The sequence below is a fragment of the Eleutherodactylus coqui genome, chromosome 4 (assembly GCF_035609145.1).
Source record: "Eleutherodactylus coqui strain aEleCoq1 chromosome 4, aEleCoq1.hap1, whole genome shotgun sequence".
Taxonomy (NCBI): Eukaryota; Metazoa; Chordata; class Amphibia; order Anura; family Eleutherodactylidae; genus Eleutherodactylus; species Eleutherodactylus coqui.
The window spans coordinates 279,956,801-279,980,144 of record NC_089840.1 but is presented as its reverse complement, the minus strand read 5'-3'; the positions used below and the strand labels follow the sequence as shown (position 1 = coordinate 279,980,144).

Here is a 23,344-nt window from a genome sequence, read left to right as displayed (position 1 = left end):
TGACTTGGCCCTCCGCGTCCTCGGCCGCGACCACGTCCTCTAGGCCTACCCCTACCCCTCAGCATGCTGTATTACCAGTGATTTGATTTCACAGGCAGGAAATAAATTGGCGCAAGACTGCAGGCCAAATATATTTTTTTCCCTTTTTGGAAAACGAAAGGCCCCACTGCCTCTAGTGAATGAATAATCTAAGTTTAATAACTGTGCTGTGTCCCTGCTAATGTGTCACAGAACGTGAGGGTAGCAGAGTTATTATAACTCTGGCAGAGCAGGTATTTTTTTTCCCAATTAAGGAAAGCAAATGGCGAAGCCAGCAGTAAAGCGTAGCTGGGTGCGTATGATTTAGCAATGTTTTTCACGCAGCTCACACGTGTCCACCGCCCGTAAGGACGGACAGAGGCTGGACAAATAGATTTGTTTCCACTTGTTTTTCCACCAAAAGGCAGCACTGCGTATATTCAATGAACATGAGAAGTTTAATAACTGTGCTGTGTCCCTGCTAATGTGTCACAGAACGTGAGGGTAGCAGAGTTATTATAACTCTGGCAGAGCAGGTATTTTTTTTCCCAATTAAGGAAAGCAAATGGCGAAGCCAGCAGTAAAGCGTAGCTGGGTGCGTCTGATTTAGCAATGTTTTTCACGCAGCTCACACGTGTCCACCGCCCGTAAGGACGGACAGAGGCTGGACAAATAGATTTGTTTTCACTTGTTTTTCCACCAAAAGGCAGCACTGCGTATATTCTATGAATAATAACTGTGTTGTGGCCCTGCCTATACAATTCTTTCCCTGCAGTATCAATGGAGGGTGGAATGCTCTGCAGAGGCGATTTTGAGAAGCCCAAAAAAAATGCAGCACAGCTAACAGCAGCCTGGACAGTACTGCACACGGATAAATATGGCCCTAGAAAGGACCGTTGAGGTTCTTGAAGGCTACACTCACTCCTAACACTCTCCCTGCCTATGCAGCACTTCTGTCCCTAATGCCAGGTGCAACGCTCTGCAGAGCCGATTTTGAGAAAAAAAAAATGCCACTGCTAACAGCAGCCAACACACAGCTATCAGTGGCCCTAATAAGGACCTTTGGGGGGTCTTGAAGCCTACACTAACTACCAATTCTTTCCCTACAGCAGCTCCGGTACAAACAGCACTGTCCCTCATCTAACTCACCAGGCATCTGAGGCGAGCCGCGGGAGGGGCCGACTTTTATATTAGGCGAACACCTGATCTCGCCAGCCACTCACAGCAGGGGGGTGGTATAGGGCTTAAACGTTGCAGGGGGAAGTTGTAATGCCTTCCCTGTCTTTCAATTGACCAGAAAAGCGCGCTAACGTCTCAGGGAAGGAAGTGAAAGTAACCAGAACACCGCATGGTGTTCGTTACGAATAACGAACATCCCGAACACCCTAATATTCGCACGAATATCAAGCTCGGACGAACGCGTTCGCTCATCTCTATTAAGCATGCATTGTAATCACAGTGACTCAGTCATTGCTGGTTTCCGGCCCTCTAGGACTCCTCTTGTTTGGCTAGAAATAACACGGTAGCATTTTGGATATTTAAAGGGGGTTTGTCAATAAAAAATACATTTTCTACCTGCTGGACCCCGTAAAAAATACAAAAATAGAGTATATTAGCCTTTGCTCGGCCCCCCTGGTGGAAGTCAGATGACTGCTGCAGCCAATCAGAGGATGAACTCCTTGCACCAACGCTCTTATCCTGGGCGGCATGATGCCAGGAGTTTGTAACGCTGTTACTGCAGCTTCTGATTGGCTGCAGTACTCAGCTGACTTTTGCTGACCAACCGTACAACTAGAAACCAGTGCTGGGGCAGCAGTAGTTGCACAGCTGCATCCCGGGGGGCCAAGGAGGGGTAAGTATACTCTTATTGTATTTATTTTGTGCTGGGTCCAGCAGCTAGATATGTTTTATTGTGACAAAACCCCTTTACGACCGAGCGTATTACGGGGGCACTAATATGTTTGTGATTCGGCATGTGGAAAGGCCCGACCCTGGGTTTTACTGACCAGAAGTCAGAGCCTCTTGGGTCTCTATAATGTTTTGAGTTTGGGTCGGTAAACCCCCCAGTAACAATGACATTATTGACTCAGTTATTCTGTATATCGTCTGTAGCGCACACGCACGGACGTTTATATGTCCGATTTTCAGACTGGAAATTTGGAAGCAAATAACGCCCAGTCACTTGATGTGTATTCATGTAGTTTTTCTTTTCTGCTCAGACACCTATAGTACGTGTCACTGCATGTGTCCCGCACATCGGACTTCATGTGGATGGGATCGCCAAGTGCTGTCTGATCAGACTTACACCTGAGAATGTGCGCAAATTTTTAAACATCCATGTTCAATAACCCTGGCGAATGCAATATTGGTCCGATATCTAACTTGCAGACCTGCTATGTTGGCTGTGAGTGCGATGGGTGTCGTGTGAGAAAAAGGCATCGCTGCAGATGAGATTATAACAGGTGTGATAATAGCATGTTGTTCGAATAGTAAGAATAGAAGATTTGTAATGCACTCGCATAAACCTCGCACAGCATGCCAGTGCCAGGCAATTTTTTCCAGTTCCACAGAAAATAATGGTACAATCTTGAACTGTCTGTCCGATTAGAAAAATCACCTATTTAAATTAACCCATGGAAAATAGTGGGTTCTTTGCATGTCAGATTTCTATGCATCTCGCAACCTACAGAATTCATGCTGAAAATCGCCCATATAAATGCACCCGTATTCGTAGCCATGTTTGAATCCCCTGTAATCCAGAGATTTGGTGTGGTTTACATTGTCCCATCTTCTTCCCATTCAGGATCCTCGGCTGATATCTTCTATATCAGATAATTATCCTGATTGACCCGACAAGGATGGAGAGGAACCGGGACAAGATGGCAGAGAGTATATTCAACCTCACCCTAGAGATACTCTTCCAGCTTACAGGAGAGGTGAGAGATTCTGGGGATGACATCACGTTCCATCATTCTTATCTATGTCAGTCTGTTCATATCTACAGCAGAGGATTTACTGCAGATTTAATCATAAATGCTGGAAAAGTATTGCAGCTTACTGCGCTATTTTTCTGGTAAAATGACAGAAACCCAACAGACTTTGTCACAGAGAGATGGAGGTGATACCTATTGATGCCTCGCAGCCTCTGATTACTCACAGGTGGACTACTTCGAGCACACTCGCCACTACCAACTATTACGGTAGAACATTGATCGATCACTCTAGCAGGATTGCAATCTTAGAATACAGCCTGATTTGTACCCAGCTTCCCCAGGCTACTGCACACATGAGATATAAAAGCTCAAATCCCCACCTGATCCGTTCTAATGCCTACTGCTCTCTACAGTACCCACACGGTACACACTGCGACCACCAGCTTTTACAGGTAAACTGGAACCCTGAATTATGAAACAATCTTTGAAGTTATGATTGGTTTTAAAGCGGACAAGGCTGACTAATAAATTGCAGGTATACACAAAAGATAGTATTTAAAAATAAACAGGTGTCTGGCACTGTCCTAAATTTAAAACTTTTTGGATGGAGACACAAACACTATTGCGTGACTTTGTGGGATTGACTATACAGTTAACACCACAACTTTGTGTATTTCACTCTTTTCATAGTCACACTAGAAACTCTGGTATGATACATACTATTCTTTTAATAAGCAAAAGGTGTTTGCTGACAAATTTGCTACGAGCCAAATCCCCGACAATATCAGATATACTACAGCAATTAAAATATCTTCTGAGAATGGAAAGACTGGAATTAGAAAAATGCGCAGAATGCCAAGCCTCAAAGTTTTAAAAAAATGGCGAGTTTTTATAGAAAGGTTTCTTGACTTAAATTAGATCATTGAATGCATGCGCCCGTTAGTCAACACAACCTGGTATTATATCCAAGATGACGCAAATCGCTTGGGGAAACTAAAAATAACCTAAAATAACAAAAAGGGATAAGTCTTGACAGTACAGGAGAAGTGTTAAACCAAGGGAAGACACATGCTGACATGCAAATAATGGCCACCTTTATTCATCGATTCATTTATTTAGCTGAATATCATTGCTTTTTTTTTGCTGTTTGGGGGGGGGGGGGGAGGTAATAAGTTATATCTGTCAACATATATATAATTATGTGTATATATACATAAACAATAAGTGGTATATACAGTACAAAATATATATTTTTTAGAAAATATGCATATGAATATTAGTAATGAGTAGAGAGCAATGAGTAATGAGCAAATATATTGAGTAATGAGCAAATATCAACATTCTTTAGAAAACTAAAATTTTTCGTGAAAGTTTGACATTATACTTAAGTCTATACTTTATAAATGTATGTCAAATGTACGATATGACATAGGATAATTTTTGTTGTATATTATGGTATTATGGAAAATGCAATAAAAGCAAGTTTTCAAAAAAAGTTAAATAAACAGGAATAAAGTAAAAGAAAGATGCCAGACTTGGGATTTCTGGCCCAAGGTTCTAATTAGTGGAGTTCCTGGAAACAATGGGAAAGTCCTTACACTGGGCAAATCTCTGAAGGTCTGACATCTGGCCTTTGTGAGCCCCCAATTTTAAAAGTTTCCCCAGAACACACCTCCTCCCGCCCCTTCTGAGGTCATACAGAGAAGGGAGGGTTGGATTTGTAAGATCTATTCATTGATATTAAGCATGGCATGTAAATTATAACCAGGTATGGGAATACGCAGTTTGAGGATAATGAGGGGCCCGCACTTAAACGTGTGTGGGTTTTTTTTTTATCAGCTGGGCCTCCCGATTCTGAAAATATATTTCATATTGCTCTAGGATCCTCACACAACTGATAATCCTTATTGAAAGATTTTTCCTTAATTCGCATGCTGGCTCCACAAGGTGGGATACTTATGCTAATTCTACACCAACAGACACAGGGGAGAACAGAAAGAAAGGGTGGTATATTCAGGGAAGGTGAGAAAATGATCTGTTCTAAATGTAAATATCAACAGGCAGGGGGAAACGAAGAAACTTCTATTACTGCAGTCTAACTACTCAAGGCCTGCATGAGATTAAATAGTGGATAAAATAATTTGGATGCTGATCTAAGACCAGACACACAGAAAAAAATGGCTGACAACCTAACAGTCTCTATATGACAGACTGGTTATAAGGCAATGATGTCTGTCATGTAGTAGATACAAAACTCTGGAATAATGGAAATTATGTACACAGATGTAAACAGAACCTTAATTGTTGGACATAACTGGAGACATGAACGACTCTGAGAATGCCTGCAGGGATATTTATGGATGTATTTCCCCATAAACAGGATTACATGATAGTGAAGAAGACTTCTAGTGATGACTGTCAGGCCCCGGTGTCCGATGGATGGGGAAGACTCCTGAGCCCAATCACAGGGCCTCCACCTCACCCCCTGATACTGGAGGAGATCAATGAGCAGAAGATCCTAGAACTCACCAACAAGATGATTGAGCTGCTGACTGGAGAGGTGACGCTGCTGGGAATGCTGGGACATTATACAGTAACGCTATGGTGGTATAACATGTCTGGGTGATGACGGTATCATTGTGTTGTCAGGTTCCTATAAGGTGTCAGGACGTCACTGTCTATTTCTCCATGGAGGAGTGGGAGTATTTAGAAGGACACAAGGATCTGTACAAGGACATCATGATGGAGGACCACCAGCCCCCCCTATCACCAGGTAATAGACAGGACTAAATCCACACGGCCTTTATTATTTGTATGTAGAGAAAGAATTCAGTGGCTGTCTGTGTTTTCTGCAGGTAGATCCAGTAAGAGAACAGCAATGGAGAGATGTCCCCGTCCTCTTCTTCCACAGGATGATCAGGTAGATGGAGAGAAGGTCTCATGAAATCTCCACTCTGGTCTGTAGGACGGCTGGGAAGGTCTTGTGTTTAGTCTTATTATATGATTGATACTTGTGTAATGAGAAAGCTGGAGATGGCAGGATTACAGCCGACCGCAGACATTAGATCTCCGCATCTTATCACTATTTTCTGGTTCTGGAGACTTCTGGTTGGAATAAAGAAGCAACAGGTTTGAGTTATACAGGAGACCTGCAGCTATTTGGCCCAGATCACTACTGCTGTCATGTCATTCCGGCTCCTCATACTAATTAATGACCTTTTCTGGCCATATAAAACCTTCCACACGACTTCTCCAACTTTTACAATATTTATTTCACAGCTGGTGAAACTGGAGGAAGATCAGATCCATATTGATGCTACAGAGACACATGTGAGGGGGTATCAGCCGTGTAAGGAGGAAATTCCTACAGATGACCCCCCAGGTGAGACTACATGTAGAGAAGAGTCTGTGTTTTCAAGGTTTTCAGTTATATATAAAACATATCAAAAAGTCGTATTCATACTGATACAATTAATAATGCAACATGTGTTACGTCAGCGCAGGCAGTAAAAACAATGACCTCCACAGACGCAACCCAAACAACAACTGGAGGGAAAGAATTGCGATAGGGGAACATGCATACATGCTTAACACCATAGCAAACTGTACTGGAAACAGGACTTGCGAGCTAACCTCCAACAATGACTGACAATCACCAAAACACTTACCTAGAATACCAACATGCATAAGTAGATGGAATAGCTGAAGTACATGCGAGGTATTGGTTCATATTTTGGCCAAAATACTTACTCCCTAGTCTAACAAGACAACTTAACCCAGGAGTCCTGCCTACAAGTGGGGCAATCGTCCCAATAGGGACGTCCGCCCAATGCTGGAACCTAGGCTCCTGGCTCGCCCTAGATGGTAAGAGACAGGACACCGTTCACATGCACCAACAGACAAGGAACAACCACCCATAACAGGTAACTGATCACACCTCATGTCTGGTCACCTACACAGACACAGAACACATCGCTGTACACATCAACAAACTGACAGAAACTCCACTCAGATAACTCATGCATACAGATATTTAACAGAAGCTAGTACAAAGTGTCCTCACACCACGGGGAAAGAGCGTCAAACACCGAACCGTGGTAAAGGGAACCGTGTCAGGCATCACTCACCTGACAACACACATGACCTCAGGAGTCTGGAGGCAGCACCTGTCAAACCTGAAGTAAGAAGGGGTCCGCATAACATGCAGATGGGGAATACCGGTGTCCAGACCATCCTCAGGGAAGGTGGGAGAAACACTTCAGAATAACATCATGCAGAACAGCCAGCTCTGAGTGGGAATGAGATCGATTGAATAAATGACCAACATCCTCTCCAAAGAGGGGCTGGTATTTATGTGCAGCAGACCGGTGGTGATTGGCTGGTAGGAGACTCCACACCATCAGCCAGCTAAATCAACCACACCAGCAGCCATGTGCTCCTGGAAACCCTAGGAGCACAAACATGACAACATGATTTCCCTTTTAAGGTTTAATCCAATGTGCCTCACGGTTTCCTGCAAATGTTCCAATATTCTGCTTTTCTGTTTTCCACACGTACATCCCACATAGGATAACTTACAGATATCACATGTGATCATACAGACCACAAATCACATATTACAATTTATTATATTTGAAAATTGTTATTTAACGTATCTGAAAACATTTTGGCTGAAGAAATATCCAACTTTTTGATATAATGTTTTTAGTTGTCTTATTAATATCCTGCTGGACGGTATTATTTGTGTATGCAGGTATCTTACTATATTGCTGGTACATGGGCCGCCCACGGATCTGTGATTGTATGATGTGGGGTGACTCCATTGTCATGGTCTTGTTACAAATGGTTGTCCACAGGAGATACGCATATACTGGGACTAAGGACTGTGTTGGTCTGAATCACACCATGGGGTATGCAGTTTTTCTCCAGTTTGAGACTGTTTGGTATTTAATATTGAGTAAGGCCACTTTCATACGCCGAGCATATCATGCAAGATTTGTGCATTGCAAGATTCACAAATCTCGCACGAATATGAACCCCATTTTATTGAATGGGGTCATATACATTAGCAATTTCTTTTTTTCCTGCATCACATCGCACGGCATGTCCTATCTTTGGGCGTTCCCTCAGAATTCCTCTCTCTTTTAATGGGGCTGCAAAACACATCGCACACAGTGTGATGTGCACGCGAGTGCGATGTGAGGTTTCCCATTCAAAACAATGGGAAACACTTGCTGATCTTCCAAAATGACTGAAAGGACAGGGTTTTTTAATATACAGTAATCCTTAAAAAAAGAAAAAACTTTTTAAGAAAAACAAAATTGCCTTTTGCTGCTATATTTTACTCCACTAACATTTTTTAATTTTTCTGTTATGACTTTGTGAAGGCTGATTTTTTGCAGGGCAACCTGTAGTTTGAATTAGTACTATTATGGAGAACATACAACTTTTTGATCATTTTTTTTCGAGGCTGCAATGGTGTTTTTTTTTTTATGACAGAGACCTAAAATAGACCTTTATGGGTTTAGTGACACCAATTGTTAAATTTTGAAAACTTTATTTTATGTTTTAATAATATATTTTTTTAAATCTTTGTTTCTCATCCATTGCATTGGGGGGCACAGCTGAAGACAGTTTGTATAACTACTGCCACTAGGAGGTGGAGACTAAGCAAAACAGTTAGCTCCTCCTACCAGCTGTACCCCTGTTGCAGGCACCACGCTTATCAGTTTTAGCTTGGTATCTGTAGGAGGCAGATGTCTTCATTCACCAATATTCAGCTGTTATCTTTCCGGATCTGGGAATACAGGGCTGGCTCTGGACTCTGCCTATTATTCTATTAAGGAGGGCGAACAGACCTGCCAGCTACAGTGCCCCCACCAACCTATTAGAGCAATGCAATCCATTCCCACTGATAGGCAGGCGAGCATAGGGGGACACACACTGCTGCAGACACACACGGAGCTTTATGGTCTACCGCAGATAGTTAAGTATTCTCTCCACTGGGATAAGTATCCTCTCTCTTCCCCCCCCCCCACCTCCCCCCACACACACCACTACTACCACCATCGCCACTAGAATCCCCTTTCTTCATTACCCTCCCACATACTCACTGGGAACTCCCTACCTATCCCGAGCCCTCCCAGTGGATGCTCCTCGGCATGGCATACCTCTGGGAAATATGGGCGCTTGCCTACAGGAGACAGTCCCATTTTCTCCTCTTTTGCAGGCCTCTTTGCACCTCAGGGGACCACTTTGGCATTCTTGCATTCTGGCTACAGCCTTTAGGGCTGCTGTGGGACTCCTACTGAGTCCTTATTCCAGGTCTCACTGATTTTCATTGCTCATTCGTGGCACTGCTAACTGAGGATGGAGGTAACAGTGTATTATGGGCTCTATCCTTCTAGCACCCCAGCTTCATGTGCCTGCCATGGGTCTCGTGGTACCTATGGGAGGCTGTGCACACTTGCGCCTGCAGTTCTCCTGGGGTATTTGCCACCACACCGCTTTCCCGACTTTCCACCTGTAATTTAGGTACCAGCTTCGGCCTAGTTGTGGCACTACCGTTGGTGCGGGTTGTGCTGCTGTAGGGTCCAATCACACGTTTAACTGATAGGGGAGGGCCTTTTACCTATCCTCCTCCAGTTCGCCCACTATTTGCATTCCTTTTGGCTCCTGCTTCTTTACCTCCCACAGCCCACCCCTCACTAAGTTTCGCTCTTCCTGTACTTGGTTTTACATTCTTCTACTGAGGAATGTGGTGCTTCGGTTTTGCTCTTTACGCATCTAGCAACTAGCACTTAAGGAACTTCTCCAGATTAAGTAAGCTCTGCCTGACTGCTAGTTCCCCTTCTAAATGTATCCTCTTGCAGTACCCCTAGAAGTAGGTCATATACATTTACTGATCTGACCGCAGGCCCTTGGGGCATCATGTCTGACTCAGGAGCTGAAGGCTCCAGAAAAGGCCCAGCCAGAACCATAAACTATGCATGCTCTCAGTGCAGTACCAAATTTCCATGTGGTCAGTCTGAGCCATTGTGCCACAGCTGTCTTTCCTCGAAACAGGCTGCCGCGGACTGCTTATAGGCACTGCTCCTGTCCAGCCCTCATTGACTGACAAACTGGAATGGACGCACTGCCTTTTTCGGGCATTATTGGACCTTACTAAAGTGGACCTTACAGGCATCTAAGCTCTCTACTCTGGTTGATAGCCTGATAGTGCCAGTGAAAAAAGCTCTTTGGGTTAAGGATCGTACACCCATTTGATCTGTGGAAGCCTTTTACTTCAGACTTCCAAAGTGTTATACGAAGGTCTTCCCCTCTCATTCAGAGTTTGAGGATATGTTTGCCAAGGAGTGGAACCTTTCTAACAAACGCTTAGCCAAACCAATGCATTTGGATGTCATGTAGCCCTTTTGTGTAAGACTTGGTTAAGAGGTGGTCGTCTTCCCCATTAATGGATCCCCAGTGTCCTGTTTATCTAAAAACAGCAACCTACCTGTGGCGAGTGCTTCATCCTTTCGGGACATACGAGGCAGAAAACTGGAATCCTTAGCCAAATCTTACTTTGAGGCACTGGGTTTCACATTTCTCCCTGTTTTTGCTTCTACTTGGGTCAGTAGGGCCACTACTTAAGGGGGTAAGCAACTCTGTTGCGGCTTTCTTACTGGCTTTTAACCGCTAATTAACCGCTGTTGCACAGCGGACAGGACAGATGGGAATATTTATCTGTGAAGCCTCCACAGACACAGCCAGACTATTGGTTCCTGCATCGGTCTCTTCGGTTTTCTCTTGCAGGACAGTGTGGCTCAAATCCTGGGATGCAAATTTCGCCTTAAAGTCGTCTTTAACACATCTTACCTTTTTTGGCACATGCCTATTCAGCTCCAGACTAGAAGAGATTATTTCTGAAGCCACTGGAGGTAAGAGTTCTCATCTACCACAAAACAAAGCAAGCTGTGTGAAATCTGTGCAGAAGAAAAGGCCTTTTTCATTCCTTTCACCATTCTAGACTCTGCTTTTCTGATAGCAAAAAATCCTTGCAGGACCAAAAGCAAATGCCCATCTACAAACCTCGTCCATCCTGGTGTCTCAGACCACAATGCTCCAAGTCTGCATCTACTAAATCCTCCACAAGCCATTCAGGGTATGGGAACAACTTTCCCTGCCTTAGGAGACCTTTCCTATGGATCATCCTCTCTCACTGGGACAAATCTGTGAACTCTCCATCAAGAGATCCTTCTTCTTTGCAAACGTCAGTGCTCCCTTCTCTGTTGGCTGGACTGTCTACAGGTCCATCTGGGGTGCCCATTTCTGACTATCCACTGGCAGGTGCTTACTATGCAAGGAGCAGGACTTAAGAGTCGTTTAGGTTTTAAAGAGAGTATGACAATATGGAAGGTTTAACAATAATAATTTATTCAAATTAAGTGATAATCGGTCATAGTGATGAATAATTGACCTACTTTTGTGAATTAGTTATTTATAAATGGTAAAGGTTATAATTAACATCATTTCATTATCCATATACAAAGTCTAAAGATTATATCACATTATTACCTAAGAGGTTACAGCTTACATGATACCAGGAACACCACTGGGAAGTCAACTCATCTGAACCAGCAACCGGGGAGTCAAGCAATGCTAAAATAGAGTATCTTCTCCAGTAGAATGACAGGCATGACACCTCCTTATTCCAATGGTTCCGCTTACTTCTAGGGGTTCAACAGATATGACACTTCCTCATTTTGTCTCCAAAGATTCCAATTTGACTCAAGAAAATGTAAAATAATTATACTATTCTAATACAGAAGACTTCATGTCTGTGATCCAAAGGCCCATACACAGCATATCTTCTCATAAGTAGAGAACAAATATAAATTTTATGTTAATGCCCTGATTGCTCAAAAATCGCTAAAAAGCGATCACTTGAGAGATAATCGTTGCGTCTAAATGCGCGGCCATCATGAACTTTTCTTGCACTGCTAGCTGATCGTTAAATTCAGTCCAACCTAAAAAAATCGCCATTCGGCCTTATCAGGAGTTTTCCACGGGCAGTGCTGATAGCATTGTTTCCCATTGGAGAACAAAGGAACTGAAAGCAGATAAGAGCCCTCAGGCTATTAACTGCTTTCAGCTAAGGCTTCATTTGCACACTAAATTGATATTAAGTAGCTGAGTAGCTACTTAATAGTTTATGCAAAATGATTGCTCAAAGCTGTCACTCAAACTGTCGTTTGAGCGATCTTTGAGCGATCATCGCTCCATGTAAATGGGCCTTTACTGTACCCAGACATAATAAATTCCTCTTCCCAGACATGACTATTTACTTTAGCTCTCTGTTCAGAACAATGATGGTTCAAAAGTCATGATTAAGATAAACATGGCTCTGAAATAATTACATACTCAGTATATTCCTGACAGAAGGAATTAAAACGAAATTTAATCTAAATAACATACATTCAGTAGTTTCCTGACACTGCCTACTAGGCTGGGGGGTACGCTGCAGAAGCTTACAACGCAAGGCACTTGGAACTGTAAGGAAGCCGGTCCTTCTGATTAATGTGTTGGAACTGCAGGCCATTTTCTTGTAATTTCAACACTTCTAACCTCAGCTTACAGGTCTCCCTGTTCAGGTCCAAACCAACAACATAATGACCTTCAGATACAGAAATTAAGGCAGGCCCTGCAGCTCGGTAGCCGTAGCAAAGGCAGCGAAAAACCTTGCATGGACTGAGGATCACCCTCCAGCTCTCTTGGTGGGGCTCATCCCAGGCATGGACAATTGGATAGCAGATTTTCTGAGCACGAAACAGTCGACCCTGGAGAAGGGGAGTTACATTCCCAAGTTATACAAACATTTTGTAACAAATGGGGTCACCCGGATGTCAGTCTGATGGCGTCCGGAATAAACTGCAAGCTCAGGATCCCCAAGCTCAAGCTGTATGTGCCCACATAATTTCCATGATGACATGTATGCTAACTTTGCAATTGCATGGCGGCACGCCCCTACCTTTGCTTCTCCCATTTATTGGAGCTCAAAATTGCATTCCAAATAGAGGTGCTGCGCGAGACTTCCAGCTCTGTCTCTCCCTGACGGCTATTTGTAATCGTCTACACTACATAGTTCACTATCCACTCACATCCACTTATACTTGAGAAAGGTGTAGTTTAAACACCGAAGCGCGTTGCATCCTTTGTATGGTATTCTGTTTAAGATTAAAGACGCTTTCCCCTTAGAGAAGATCTTCTCTTATAGGGACCCCTCTTACACGTGTTTGTCCACACATTTTTTTTAACAGCGTAGCAGTTGGAACCAAGGTCCTAAGAGCTCGTGGTTTTGCGTAAGCCATCATTTAAACTATGATGAAGACCAGAAAGACCTAATTTTCCCAGGTTTACCATCGTGCCTTCAAGCCTTTTTTTCATTTGCTGCAAATAGCTCAACCTCAATCCTATGCATTTTTTGCTATCCCGCCATCTTTCTTTTCTTCAGGAGGGTCTGGACATGGGATTGGGCCTCATTCCCTGAAGGGTCAGGTGTTGGAGGTGTGCATTATGATTCAACGTCCACTTGGATTCTAAGTCAGCCATATGTACCTTTCTACAGGGGGTTGACCACGTTGCTCCTTCATACCATTCTCCTCTCCCGCTTTGGGACCTGAATTTGGTACTGGATGCCTTCAAACTGTTATGCAACATTCTCGTTCATCTTTGGTCCTGCAAAGTGTTTTTATTTGGTGGTGATCAGGTCCACCCTTTGGGTGTCCGAGCTTGCAGCCTTGTCGTCAAAACCTCCATTTACTATCTTCTATCAGTATAAGGTGATCCTGGGTCCCGTGCCATCCTTTTTCCCTAAGGTGGTGTCAACCTGCCACATTAAAGAAGATATTGTCATATGTTAATTCTGCCCCCCAGCTATTTATCCTAGGGAATGCACTCTCCACAAGTTGGATTTGGTTCAATCCTTAAGAATATACCCCTCCCAGATGTATTCCTGTAGACACTCTGATTCTTTGTTTGTGATCCCAGATGGTCCAATATGTGGTCTTGTAGCTTCCAAAGCAGTCATATCACGCTGGATCAGATCAAAAGTGCCAAAGGCTTATTGGGGTAAGGGCAGGGAGCCTCTCTACTGTATTATTAAGGCAATGGATGCTTCTTGGGTGTTTTGCAATGGTGCTTCCGCCATTCAAGTGTCAAAGGTCACCACTTGGGCCTCTCTACATACCTTCTCTAGGTTCTACCAGGTGCACACTTTTGCATCTGCGGATGCCTCTCTTAGTCAAACAGATTTGCAGACGGCCATCAACTAACCACATGTGTCATTATATACTTTTATACTAATCTATAACATCCCACGCTCTTCAGCTGTGTCCCCCAATGCAATGAGAAAACAAGATTTTGAACTTCCTGTAAAATCTCTTTCTCATCACGTGCGCTGTGGGACACGGCACCCACTGAGTTTGTCTCTAAGGATTTCACAATGTTTTTCTCTCCTTGTTGGAGCTTTCTCTCTAGAGTCCACATGGTTCTCCGCTTTGTTGCGGTCTTTAATGTTTTAGCGTTCTAATGTTTGCATTGACTCTTTTACCCCTTATATCCTACTTGGCTGCTCCTACTGCTTGCATACAAACAAACTGAGTAGCTCGGTGCCTGCAGGAGGGGTATAGCTGACAGGAGGATCTAACACCTTTTTTGCTTGGTGTCTACCTCCAAGTGGCAGCAGCTATACTCATGTTATTCAGCTGTGTCCCCCAATGAACGTGCCGAGAAATAGATTTTACAGTAGGTACAAAAATCTTTTTATCTTTCTTTTTACTGTTTTATTAGTCCTCATAAGGTACTTGAACTTGCGCTTGTTTGATTACTTTTTCAGTTTAATGCAATACTCTGCATCATATTGGATTTTAACAGGCTTCTTTTTGAAGACATGCCAGAGGCACTTGTTTAATATGAAAGTGATCATGGCAGCTCTGAAGGCCTTCATAAGCCCCCTGGCTGCCATGATACAATGATGACACCTCAGCGATCTAGTCACGTGGGGCGATTTGTGACATTTAAATCCCTAAAAGGGACATTAAAATGCTGTTGTCAGAACTAACAGCGACACTTAAATGGTTAACAGCCATGATCAGTAATCGCAGTTGTTGCTGGCTGATGTCTGCTGGTCAAAGATATCCGATAACCGCTATGTATGAATCAGGCTTGCCTCCCGAACTCACTACATACACTGCATATGCAGTGGACAGCTATATATGTCCTAACACCACAGGGTATGTGCAGTTGAGACGTATACAGCCGTATGTGTGTAACAAAAGGGGTTAAAATAAAGCTGCTATTTGGAGTGTCTGTGTGCCTGACTACCAGTTTTACAGCAGGAGGCATCAGCAGCTCTTATCCCCGGCTTGTATGGCTCCTGCGCTTCCTTACAAGCTGTATGAGCCGCAGATAAGAGCAGCAGCTGAGAGCGCCTGCTGGAGGTAGGAAATTACCATCACCGCATGGGAGAAATCAGCACGTAAATACTCAGCTTGGAGAGATGAAAAATAGAAAAAACTAAGTATTCGCTAATATCATTGGTCTATTAGGATGGTTGTCAGTAGATTAGGTGTCTCACAAATTATTGTGGCTCCTGTGAATGGGAAAACCCTTTTTAATATTTGAATTTTGATACATGCCTAAGAATTTGTACGAAGATTTTTTCTTATACATGTAATAAACAATCAGTATAATTGTAATGTTATATTGAAATATATTAAAATCCATTTTTTCTTGACAGATGGCAGCAGCAGGAGATTGGAGGGACATCTGATATCAACAGATTGTAAAATAGAAGATCATAGTATCATACAAGATACATATGAAGAGCCTGCCATTATCTTAAATATACCCTTAGCCCTTGACAGCAAAGATCTATCAGCGGATGCTTCTAAACAGGTTCCATCTTCTGATTCATTACAGAATGTTAAACAAAATAAAATTTATGGAACAGATGTTGAACATAACAGAATTCATTCAAGGGAGAGGCCATATTCATGTTCTGATTGTGGAAAATGTTTTTATCAGAAAATACATCTTGTTACACATTGTAGAATTCATACAGGAGAGAAGCCATATTCATGTTCTGAGTGTGGGAAATCTTTTAACCAGCAATCAAGTCTTATGTTGCATCACAGAATTCACACAGGGGAAAAGACCTTTTCATGTTCAGAATGTGGGAAATGTTTTTCCCGAAAATCACAACTAGCTATACATCAGAGAATTCACACAGGAGAGAAGCCATATTCATGTTCTGATTGTGGGAAATGGTTTAACCAAAAATCAAATCTTGTGTTGCATAAGAGAATTCACACAGGGGAGAAGACCTTTTCATGTCCAGAGTGTGATAGATGTTTTTTCCAGAAAGATCATCTCGTTGTACATCAGAGAACTCACACAGGGGAGCAGCCATATTCATGTTCTGAATGTGGGAAATGTTTTTACCAGAAAAAAAGTCTTGTAGAACATCAAAGAATTCACTCAGGGCAGAAACCATATTCATGTTCTGAATGTGGGAAATGTTTTTACCATAAAAAAAGTCTTGTAGAACATCAGAGAATTCACACAAAGGATAAACCATATTCATGTTCTGAGTGTGGGAAATCTTTTAAACAAAACTCAAGTCTTGTGTTGCATCAGAGAAATCACACAGGGGAAAAGCCATTTCCATGTTCGGAATGTGGGAAATTGTTTAACTATAAAAATAGTCTTGTGGAGCATCTGAAAATTCACACAGGAGAGAAACTATATTCATGTTCTGATTGTGGGAAATGTTTTTCACGGAAAGCAAATCTTGTTATACATCAGAAAATACACACAGGGGAGAAGCCACATTCATGTTCTGATTGTGGGAAATGTTTTCAGCAGAAATCAAGTCTTGTTAAACACCGGAGAATTCACACAGGGGAGAAACCATATTCCTGTTCTGATTGTGGCAAGTCTTTCACCTATAAATGTGTTCTTATTAAACATGAGAGAATTCACACAGGTGGAAAGCTATTTTCATGTTCTGAATGTGGGAAATATTTTCAGACTAAAGCATGTCTTGTTTTGCATCAGAAAATTCACACAGAAGAGAAACCATATTCATGTTCTGATTGTGGGAAATGTTTTAAGCGGAAAACAAATCTAGTTAAACATCAAAGAATTCACACAAGGGAGAAACTATAAATGTTTTGAATGTGGGAAATGTTTACAGCTAAATTTGATCTTCTTAGACATCAGAGAAGTCACACTGGAGAGAAACCATTTTGATATTCTGAATGTTGGGAATATTGTACTTGGAAGTCAAATCGTGTTGGCTATCAAAAAACACACCTAAGAAAATCCATATTAATGGTTTAAATTTGGCAAATCCTGCACTCACAAATCTCATTTGTTATACAGCAAATAACTAAGCTAGAAGTAGAAGAAACAAAAATACAATTAACAGTCAAAGCAAAGTCACATGTATTACAATATGATTAAGAAATATGTGTGAAGAAAACTATAAGATTTCCTGTCCTCCATGTTATGTCTTGTAACCTGCTCTTCTTACGGCTTTTCACTGTCTTTCTTTACCTCATATTATTGTTCTGTTATAAGAATGCAAGGCCGTCTTCAAGGTCATTTAGCAGAAGTCTCGTAAGAAATGGTTCCAATCTCCCTGAGAGAAGTCCCGCTTCTAACTAAGACGTCATTGTTCTCATTGAGTTTTTTTTTATAACCAATGTTAATGAATTATAATAAATTATAATTATTACAAGTGAGGCATGTTCTAGCCTTGTTTCGAATGTCTTTGTATAAAATATCTCTGCGATTTGGAATAAATCAGATGACTTCCAATCACATCCAATGTGTGTGTGCGTGTGTTTTGTAAACTTCCTCGATGCTTGAGCATTAACTGCTAATTTGGATACCTGAAAACATACCAATTAGCAAATTTTTTCACTAACATATGCAACTGCCAATTAATGTCTCATTTAAAAATCCAATTGAACCCAGATAGCACATCTATATACCAACCATGTATATAGAATATTTCACGTTATATATATATGAAAATTAAGTCTCAAAATGTGTTACCAATTACTAATAAATGTGTAAGACCTTACATGCTTGTAAAATCAGAAAGAGAAAGCAAAAAGAGAATTAAGAGATGTGAATTATGTTCTAGGAAACTAGACAACCGTACAAAAAACGTATTTGTGTTGATTGCACAGCGAAAATCATAAGAGTGGAGCAACAGACCGTAGTGGACGGCCTCCGTCAAATGGTAAGATAGGAGGTACAGACTATAAGAGCCGAACTAATCTCCCAGCCTCAGCCTGGACCTTCTAGGCCAGCAAAAAGGGCCCGAACACAAATCTATTTATCATCCACATCACAGATGGATTATTCTGAGGGAGGAATCTCTGAATCAACAGCACGCATAATTGTGGACGAAGAGAATAAGAAATATTATTTATCAAATCAGAATCTGGAAGAACTGATAATGGCAACTCGCAACACTATGGAAGTAGTAGATGTCTAACAACCTAGATCTGTCCAAGATGAGATCGGGAAAACCTCTGAACCTTTTTGAAGACGCATCGCAACTAAAGAAGCCTATGAATAGGAAAGTAGTCTTCTGAAAAGAGTGTGGGAAACCACAGCAAACCTAATAGATGCTAATATAGCATCCACATCTGTAGCACAATCCATGCACCTATGGCTCTCGCAATTGGACTCACATTTCATACAGAAAACCTCTAGAGAGGAATTGGTGCAGTGTATCCCATTACTCAAGAAGACTACATGAATGTGGTATTGGGCAATTCCACTAAACGAGCTCTGTGGCTTAGAGCCTGGCCAGGGGATACTGCCTTTAAAAATAAGCTGGGCTCAATTCCATTCCAGGGAGAATATCTATTTGGTCCGGTATTAGACAAAATCCTGGAAAAGGCAGGGGATAAAAAAAATGGATTATACCTACCTGATAATCAGGTTTCCAGGAGTCTCCACGACAGCACCAATTGAGATTGCCTCCTCCTGATAGAACAGGAACACACTGAGAGGTTAAAAGCTCCCCCCCTTCCCCACTTTCCTCAGTGGATTCTAACGAATTGCCGGGGTAGGAGCTCAACTTAAAATTTTTTCCCTTAACCGGGGTTTTTTGTTGGTTATAAAATTATATTATATCATATATTTATTTATTATATTCTATAGTTTCTTTCTATCCATTTAGGGGGGGGGGGGAGGTATGGGTGCTGTCGTGGAGACTCCTGGAAACCTGATTATCAGGTAGGTATAATCTATTTTTTCCCCAGTCGTCTCCACGACAGCACCAATTGAGACGTACCAACTAAAGTTTATTAGGGTGGGATTGCTGCCGAGAGGACTTTGCGGCCGAAGGCCATGTCCTCGTCCTGCTGCACTTTTACCCTATAATGTTTAATGAACGTGTGGGTTTTTTTCCAGACTGCGGCCTTGCATATCTGCTCGACCCAAGCTGAGCTATGTTCGACCCATGAGAATGCTACTGCCCTTGTAGAATGGGCTTTAAGAGCTAAGGGGATTTCCTTCCCGAGGGCCTTATAGGACTCTATGATGGCCAGGCGGATCCACCTGGCTATGGAGTTTTTTGCCGCTTTGTTCCCTTTATTTGGGCCACTGAACTGGACGAACAGGTTGTCGTCCCGTTTCCAGTGGCTTGTCGCATCTATGTAGCCTAGGACTGCTCTCCTGACGTCCAGGCAGCTTAGGATTTTTTCTTCCTCGTTTTTAGGTTTGCTAAAAAAATGAGGGAATTATTACGTCCTGGGACCTATGAAAATGTGATACCACCTTTGGCATGAAGGCAGGGTTCGTTTTAAATACTAATTTGGAGTCCGAGATTTTTAGAAATGGGTGGCGAATGGACAAAGCCTGAAGCTCGCTAACCCTCCTTACAGACGTGATAGCTACTAGAAAAACAGTCTTGATCGTAAGCATTTTTATCGGTAGTGCTTCGATCGGCTCGAATGGTTCCGCTGACATGGCATTTAGAACCCAATTAAGGTTCCAGTCTGAAACAAGTTTTATGGGTCTAGGTCGTAATCTAGCTGCTGCTGTCAGGAACCTGTTGACCCATCTATTGTCCGCGAACTTTGCGTCGCATATGGCGCTAAGGGCTGCGACCTGAACCTTCAGGGTACTTGGAGAGAGGTCCATCTGTAGGCCCTCCTTCAAGAATTCTAAGATCAAAGGGATGCTTGGGATAGAATCCCCGGAATCCCTTCCCTGTCTCCATGAGGAGAACCTTCTCCAAACCTTCTGGTAGATAAGGTGGGTCGTCTTTTTTCTGCTGGACATTAACGTTTCTACCACTCTTTGTGAGAATCCCTTCTCCCTTAGGGAGGATTCCTCAAGAGCCATGCTGTTAAGTGGAGTCTGTTTAAGCCTGGGTGGTTCAGTGGCCCCTGTGATAGCAGATCTGTCCAGGTCGGAAAGGTGACTGGGTCCTGGACACTCAATGTTGTCAGAAGACCGAACCAACTTCTCTTGGGCAAGAAGGGGGTCACCAGGATTAGCGTGCATACCTGGGTTCTGAAATGTTGTAAGACCCTGGGGATCAGCGGTATCGGAGGAAACGCGTACGCTAGCCCCTTTCCCCAGTCCTGGCCTAGGGAGTCTATTGCCGTAGGACGATCTCCTGGCCGGAGGGAGAAGAAATTGCCTACTTTGGCGTTCTCCCTGGTTGCAAATAGGTCCAATTGTGAGGACCCCCACCGGTTGGTCAGGATTCTGAATGCCTCCAGGGAGAGAGACCATTCTCCTGGGTCTATCTGCCTCCTGCTGAGGAAGTCTGCTTTTCGGTTTAGTGTCCCTTTTAAGTGTGTTGCCGTGATCGAAAGGATTCGGCCCTCTGCCCAGTGGAAGATTTTCTGCGAAATGTTTTGCAGGGCAGGCGACCTTGTGCCCCCCTGGTGCCGAATATGGGCGACCGTGGTGGTATTGTCCGACAGTATCTTTATATGCTGGTTCCGTAGCGAGTTTCCTAACTGCTGTAGGACTCGCCATACGGCGTGTAGTTCTCTGTAATTGGAGGATTGTTCTTTTATCCTTTGGGACCACGGGCCCTGAAAGAACTGGTTCCCCACATGCACTCCCCATCCCCAGGCGCTTGCGTCCGTTGTGATGTGCGTGGCTGGGTTTTGTAGCCAATGAACCCCTTCCTGCAGGTTCGCCGGGGATGTCCACCAACGCAGGGATTTTTTCACTGTGTTTGGGATATACATTTTTGTCCCTAGCGAGGACTGCTTTTTGTCCCATGTGGATAGGACTGAGGCCTGCAGAGCTCTGGTGTGAGCCTGGGCCCATGCTACTCCGGGAATGCATGACGTTAGGCTTCTCAGGAGAGACATGGCTTCCCGAATTGTGCATGATCGTTTCTGTAGGAAGGATCTGACCAGCCTTTGGATTTTTGTATTTTTTCCTCGGGCAGGAAGGAGCATTGTAATTCTGAGTTGAGCGTTATGCCTAAAAACGTCTTCTTCCTGTCGGGGTCTAAGCTGGATTTTTCCCAGTTTATGATCCATCCTAGAGACTGGAGTTCTAGCACTATCTCTAGGTGCTTTGTTAGTAGTTTCGTGGACTCTGCTATTATTAAAATATCATCCAGGTAGGGTATTATTAGGATCGACTTTTTTCTCAGGTAGGCAGCTACCTCTGCCATAATTTTGGTAAAAATTCTGGGTGCTGAGGAGATCCCAAAAGGCAGGCATCTGAATTGGTGGTGCTCTATTCCTTTGCCCATATCCACTGCGAACCTTAGGTATCTTTGGGACCCCTCGTGGATCGGTACGTGGAAATAAGCGTCCTTCAGATCGATGGACGCCATGTAGGCCCCTTTGGGAATCAACTTTATCGTTGAAGAGATGGACTCCATTTTGAATTTTCTGTACTTGACACAGGTGTTAAAAGGCTTCAGATTCACTATCATCTGCTGTTTCCCGCAGGGTTTTCTTATTAGGAAGAGCCTGGAATAATGGCCCTGAGTTTCCTCGTTTTGCGGTACGGGGAATATTGCGTTTAGATGTTGCAGGTCCCGAACGCTCTGCCTTAGTAAGCGTAATTGTTGCCCTGAGCCTCCCGTGATAATGAATTTCCTTCTGGGGAGGGACACCAGTTCTATCCGGTATCCCTGCTGTAGGATCTTTGGGATCCATGGGCCTTCGCAAATTGCGGCCCATTGGTCCACAAAGTTCCCCAGCCTTGCCCCTACGGAGCTGGCGTCAGGGTCTCTGCTTGGGCTCCCCCTGGTGGGGATTAAAGAGGATATTTCTCCCTCTGCCCCCCTTGGGGTAACTCCAGCGGCCTGTCTTACCCTTGCCTCGGTAGGCCTCGGGCTGTTGCCCTGGGGTTCGGAAGAAGGTCTTCCCTCTGTGCGGCTTTTCTTCCGGGAATCCCTTCTTTTTGTTGGCCGCCTTCTCCAGGATTTTGTCTAGGTCTGGTCCGAACAAAAACTGACCGCAGAACGGGAGGGCGCATAGTTTATTTTTTGAGGCTAAGTCGCCTGACCATGATTTCAGCCATAGTACTCTTCTGGCTGAGTTAGATTGGGCTGTAGCTTTTGCCGAGAGTTTAACCGTTTCGGCCGCGGCATCCGCTAGGAAATTTGTTGCCATACGCAGGATAGGTAGGGAATTTAGGATCTGTTCCCTTGGCGTTTTATTGTTTAAGTGTAGCTCCAGCTGTTCGAGCCATACCCCCAGACTGCGCGCCACGCAGGTGGCTGCGATCCCTGGCCTAAGTATGCTTGCTGCTGCCTCCCATTATTTTTTTAAAAGGCCTTCGGCTTTGCGATCCATGGGATCTTTTAATTGTGCGGCGTCCTCAAAGGGCAGGCTCGTCCTCCTAGCTACTTTGGCCACTGGGACGTCTACCTTGGGTATCTCTTCCCAGCTTGCGCAAACTTCCTCCTCGAATGGGTACCTTCTTTTTACCCCTCTAGCGGAGAAAGAGCCTGCGTCTGGTTTCCTCCACTCTTTCTGGATTATTTTGGTGATATTCTTGTGGACAGGGAAGGTATGCTTGCGCCTCTCCCCTAGTCCCCTGAATATCTCATCTTGTAAGGTACGTGGTTCTCTGGGCTCTTCCATTTTTAGTGTAGCCCTGACTGACTTAATCAATTCTGTTAAGTCGTCCTGATGGAAAAGGTATCTTTTCATCGTCTGAGGACTCCTCGCCGCCTGTTCCTCTTGCTCCGACCCGATAGAACTCTCGGAGTCGGAAGGCTCGTCGGGAACATATGCCTTTTTCTGGCGTTTCGCTGGCGGCGCCAGCTGTGACGTTAGGGCTGATCGAACCTCCTCCTTCACCAGCTTCCTAACGTCATCCATGAATCCCCCCGA

At 43.6% G+C, this 23,344-nt stretch overlaps 1 protein-coding gene across 1 annotated transcript in view; it reads left to right on the top strand.

Annotated features, from left to right (window-relative positions):
* Positions 1-2,876: 2,876 nt before the first annotated feature.
* Positions 2,877-23,344, top strand: part of LOC136626724 (zinc finger protein 721-like) — a 36,823-nt gene continuing 16,355 nt past the window's right edge. The window contains exons 1-8 of the mRNA XM_066601731.1: positions 2,877-2,954; positions 5,332-5,511; positions 5,601-5,724; positions 5,807-5,871; positions 6,231-6,333; positions 15,733-17,160; positions 18,194-18,246; positions 18,361-18,489. Coding sequence (XP_066457828.1) covers positions 2,877-2,954; positions 5,332-5,511; positions 5,601-5,724; positions 5,807-5,871; positions 6,231-6,333; positions 15,733-17,160; positions 18,194-18,246; positions 18,361-18,489 — 2,160 coding nt within the window. The remainder of the gene's footprint in view (positions 2,955-5,331; positions 5,512-5,600; positions 5,725-5,806; positions 5,872-6,230; positions 6,334-15,732; positions 17,161-18,193; positions 18,247-18,360; positions 18,490-23,344) is intronic.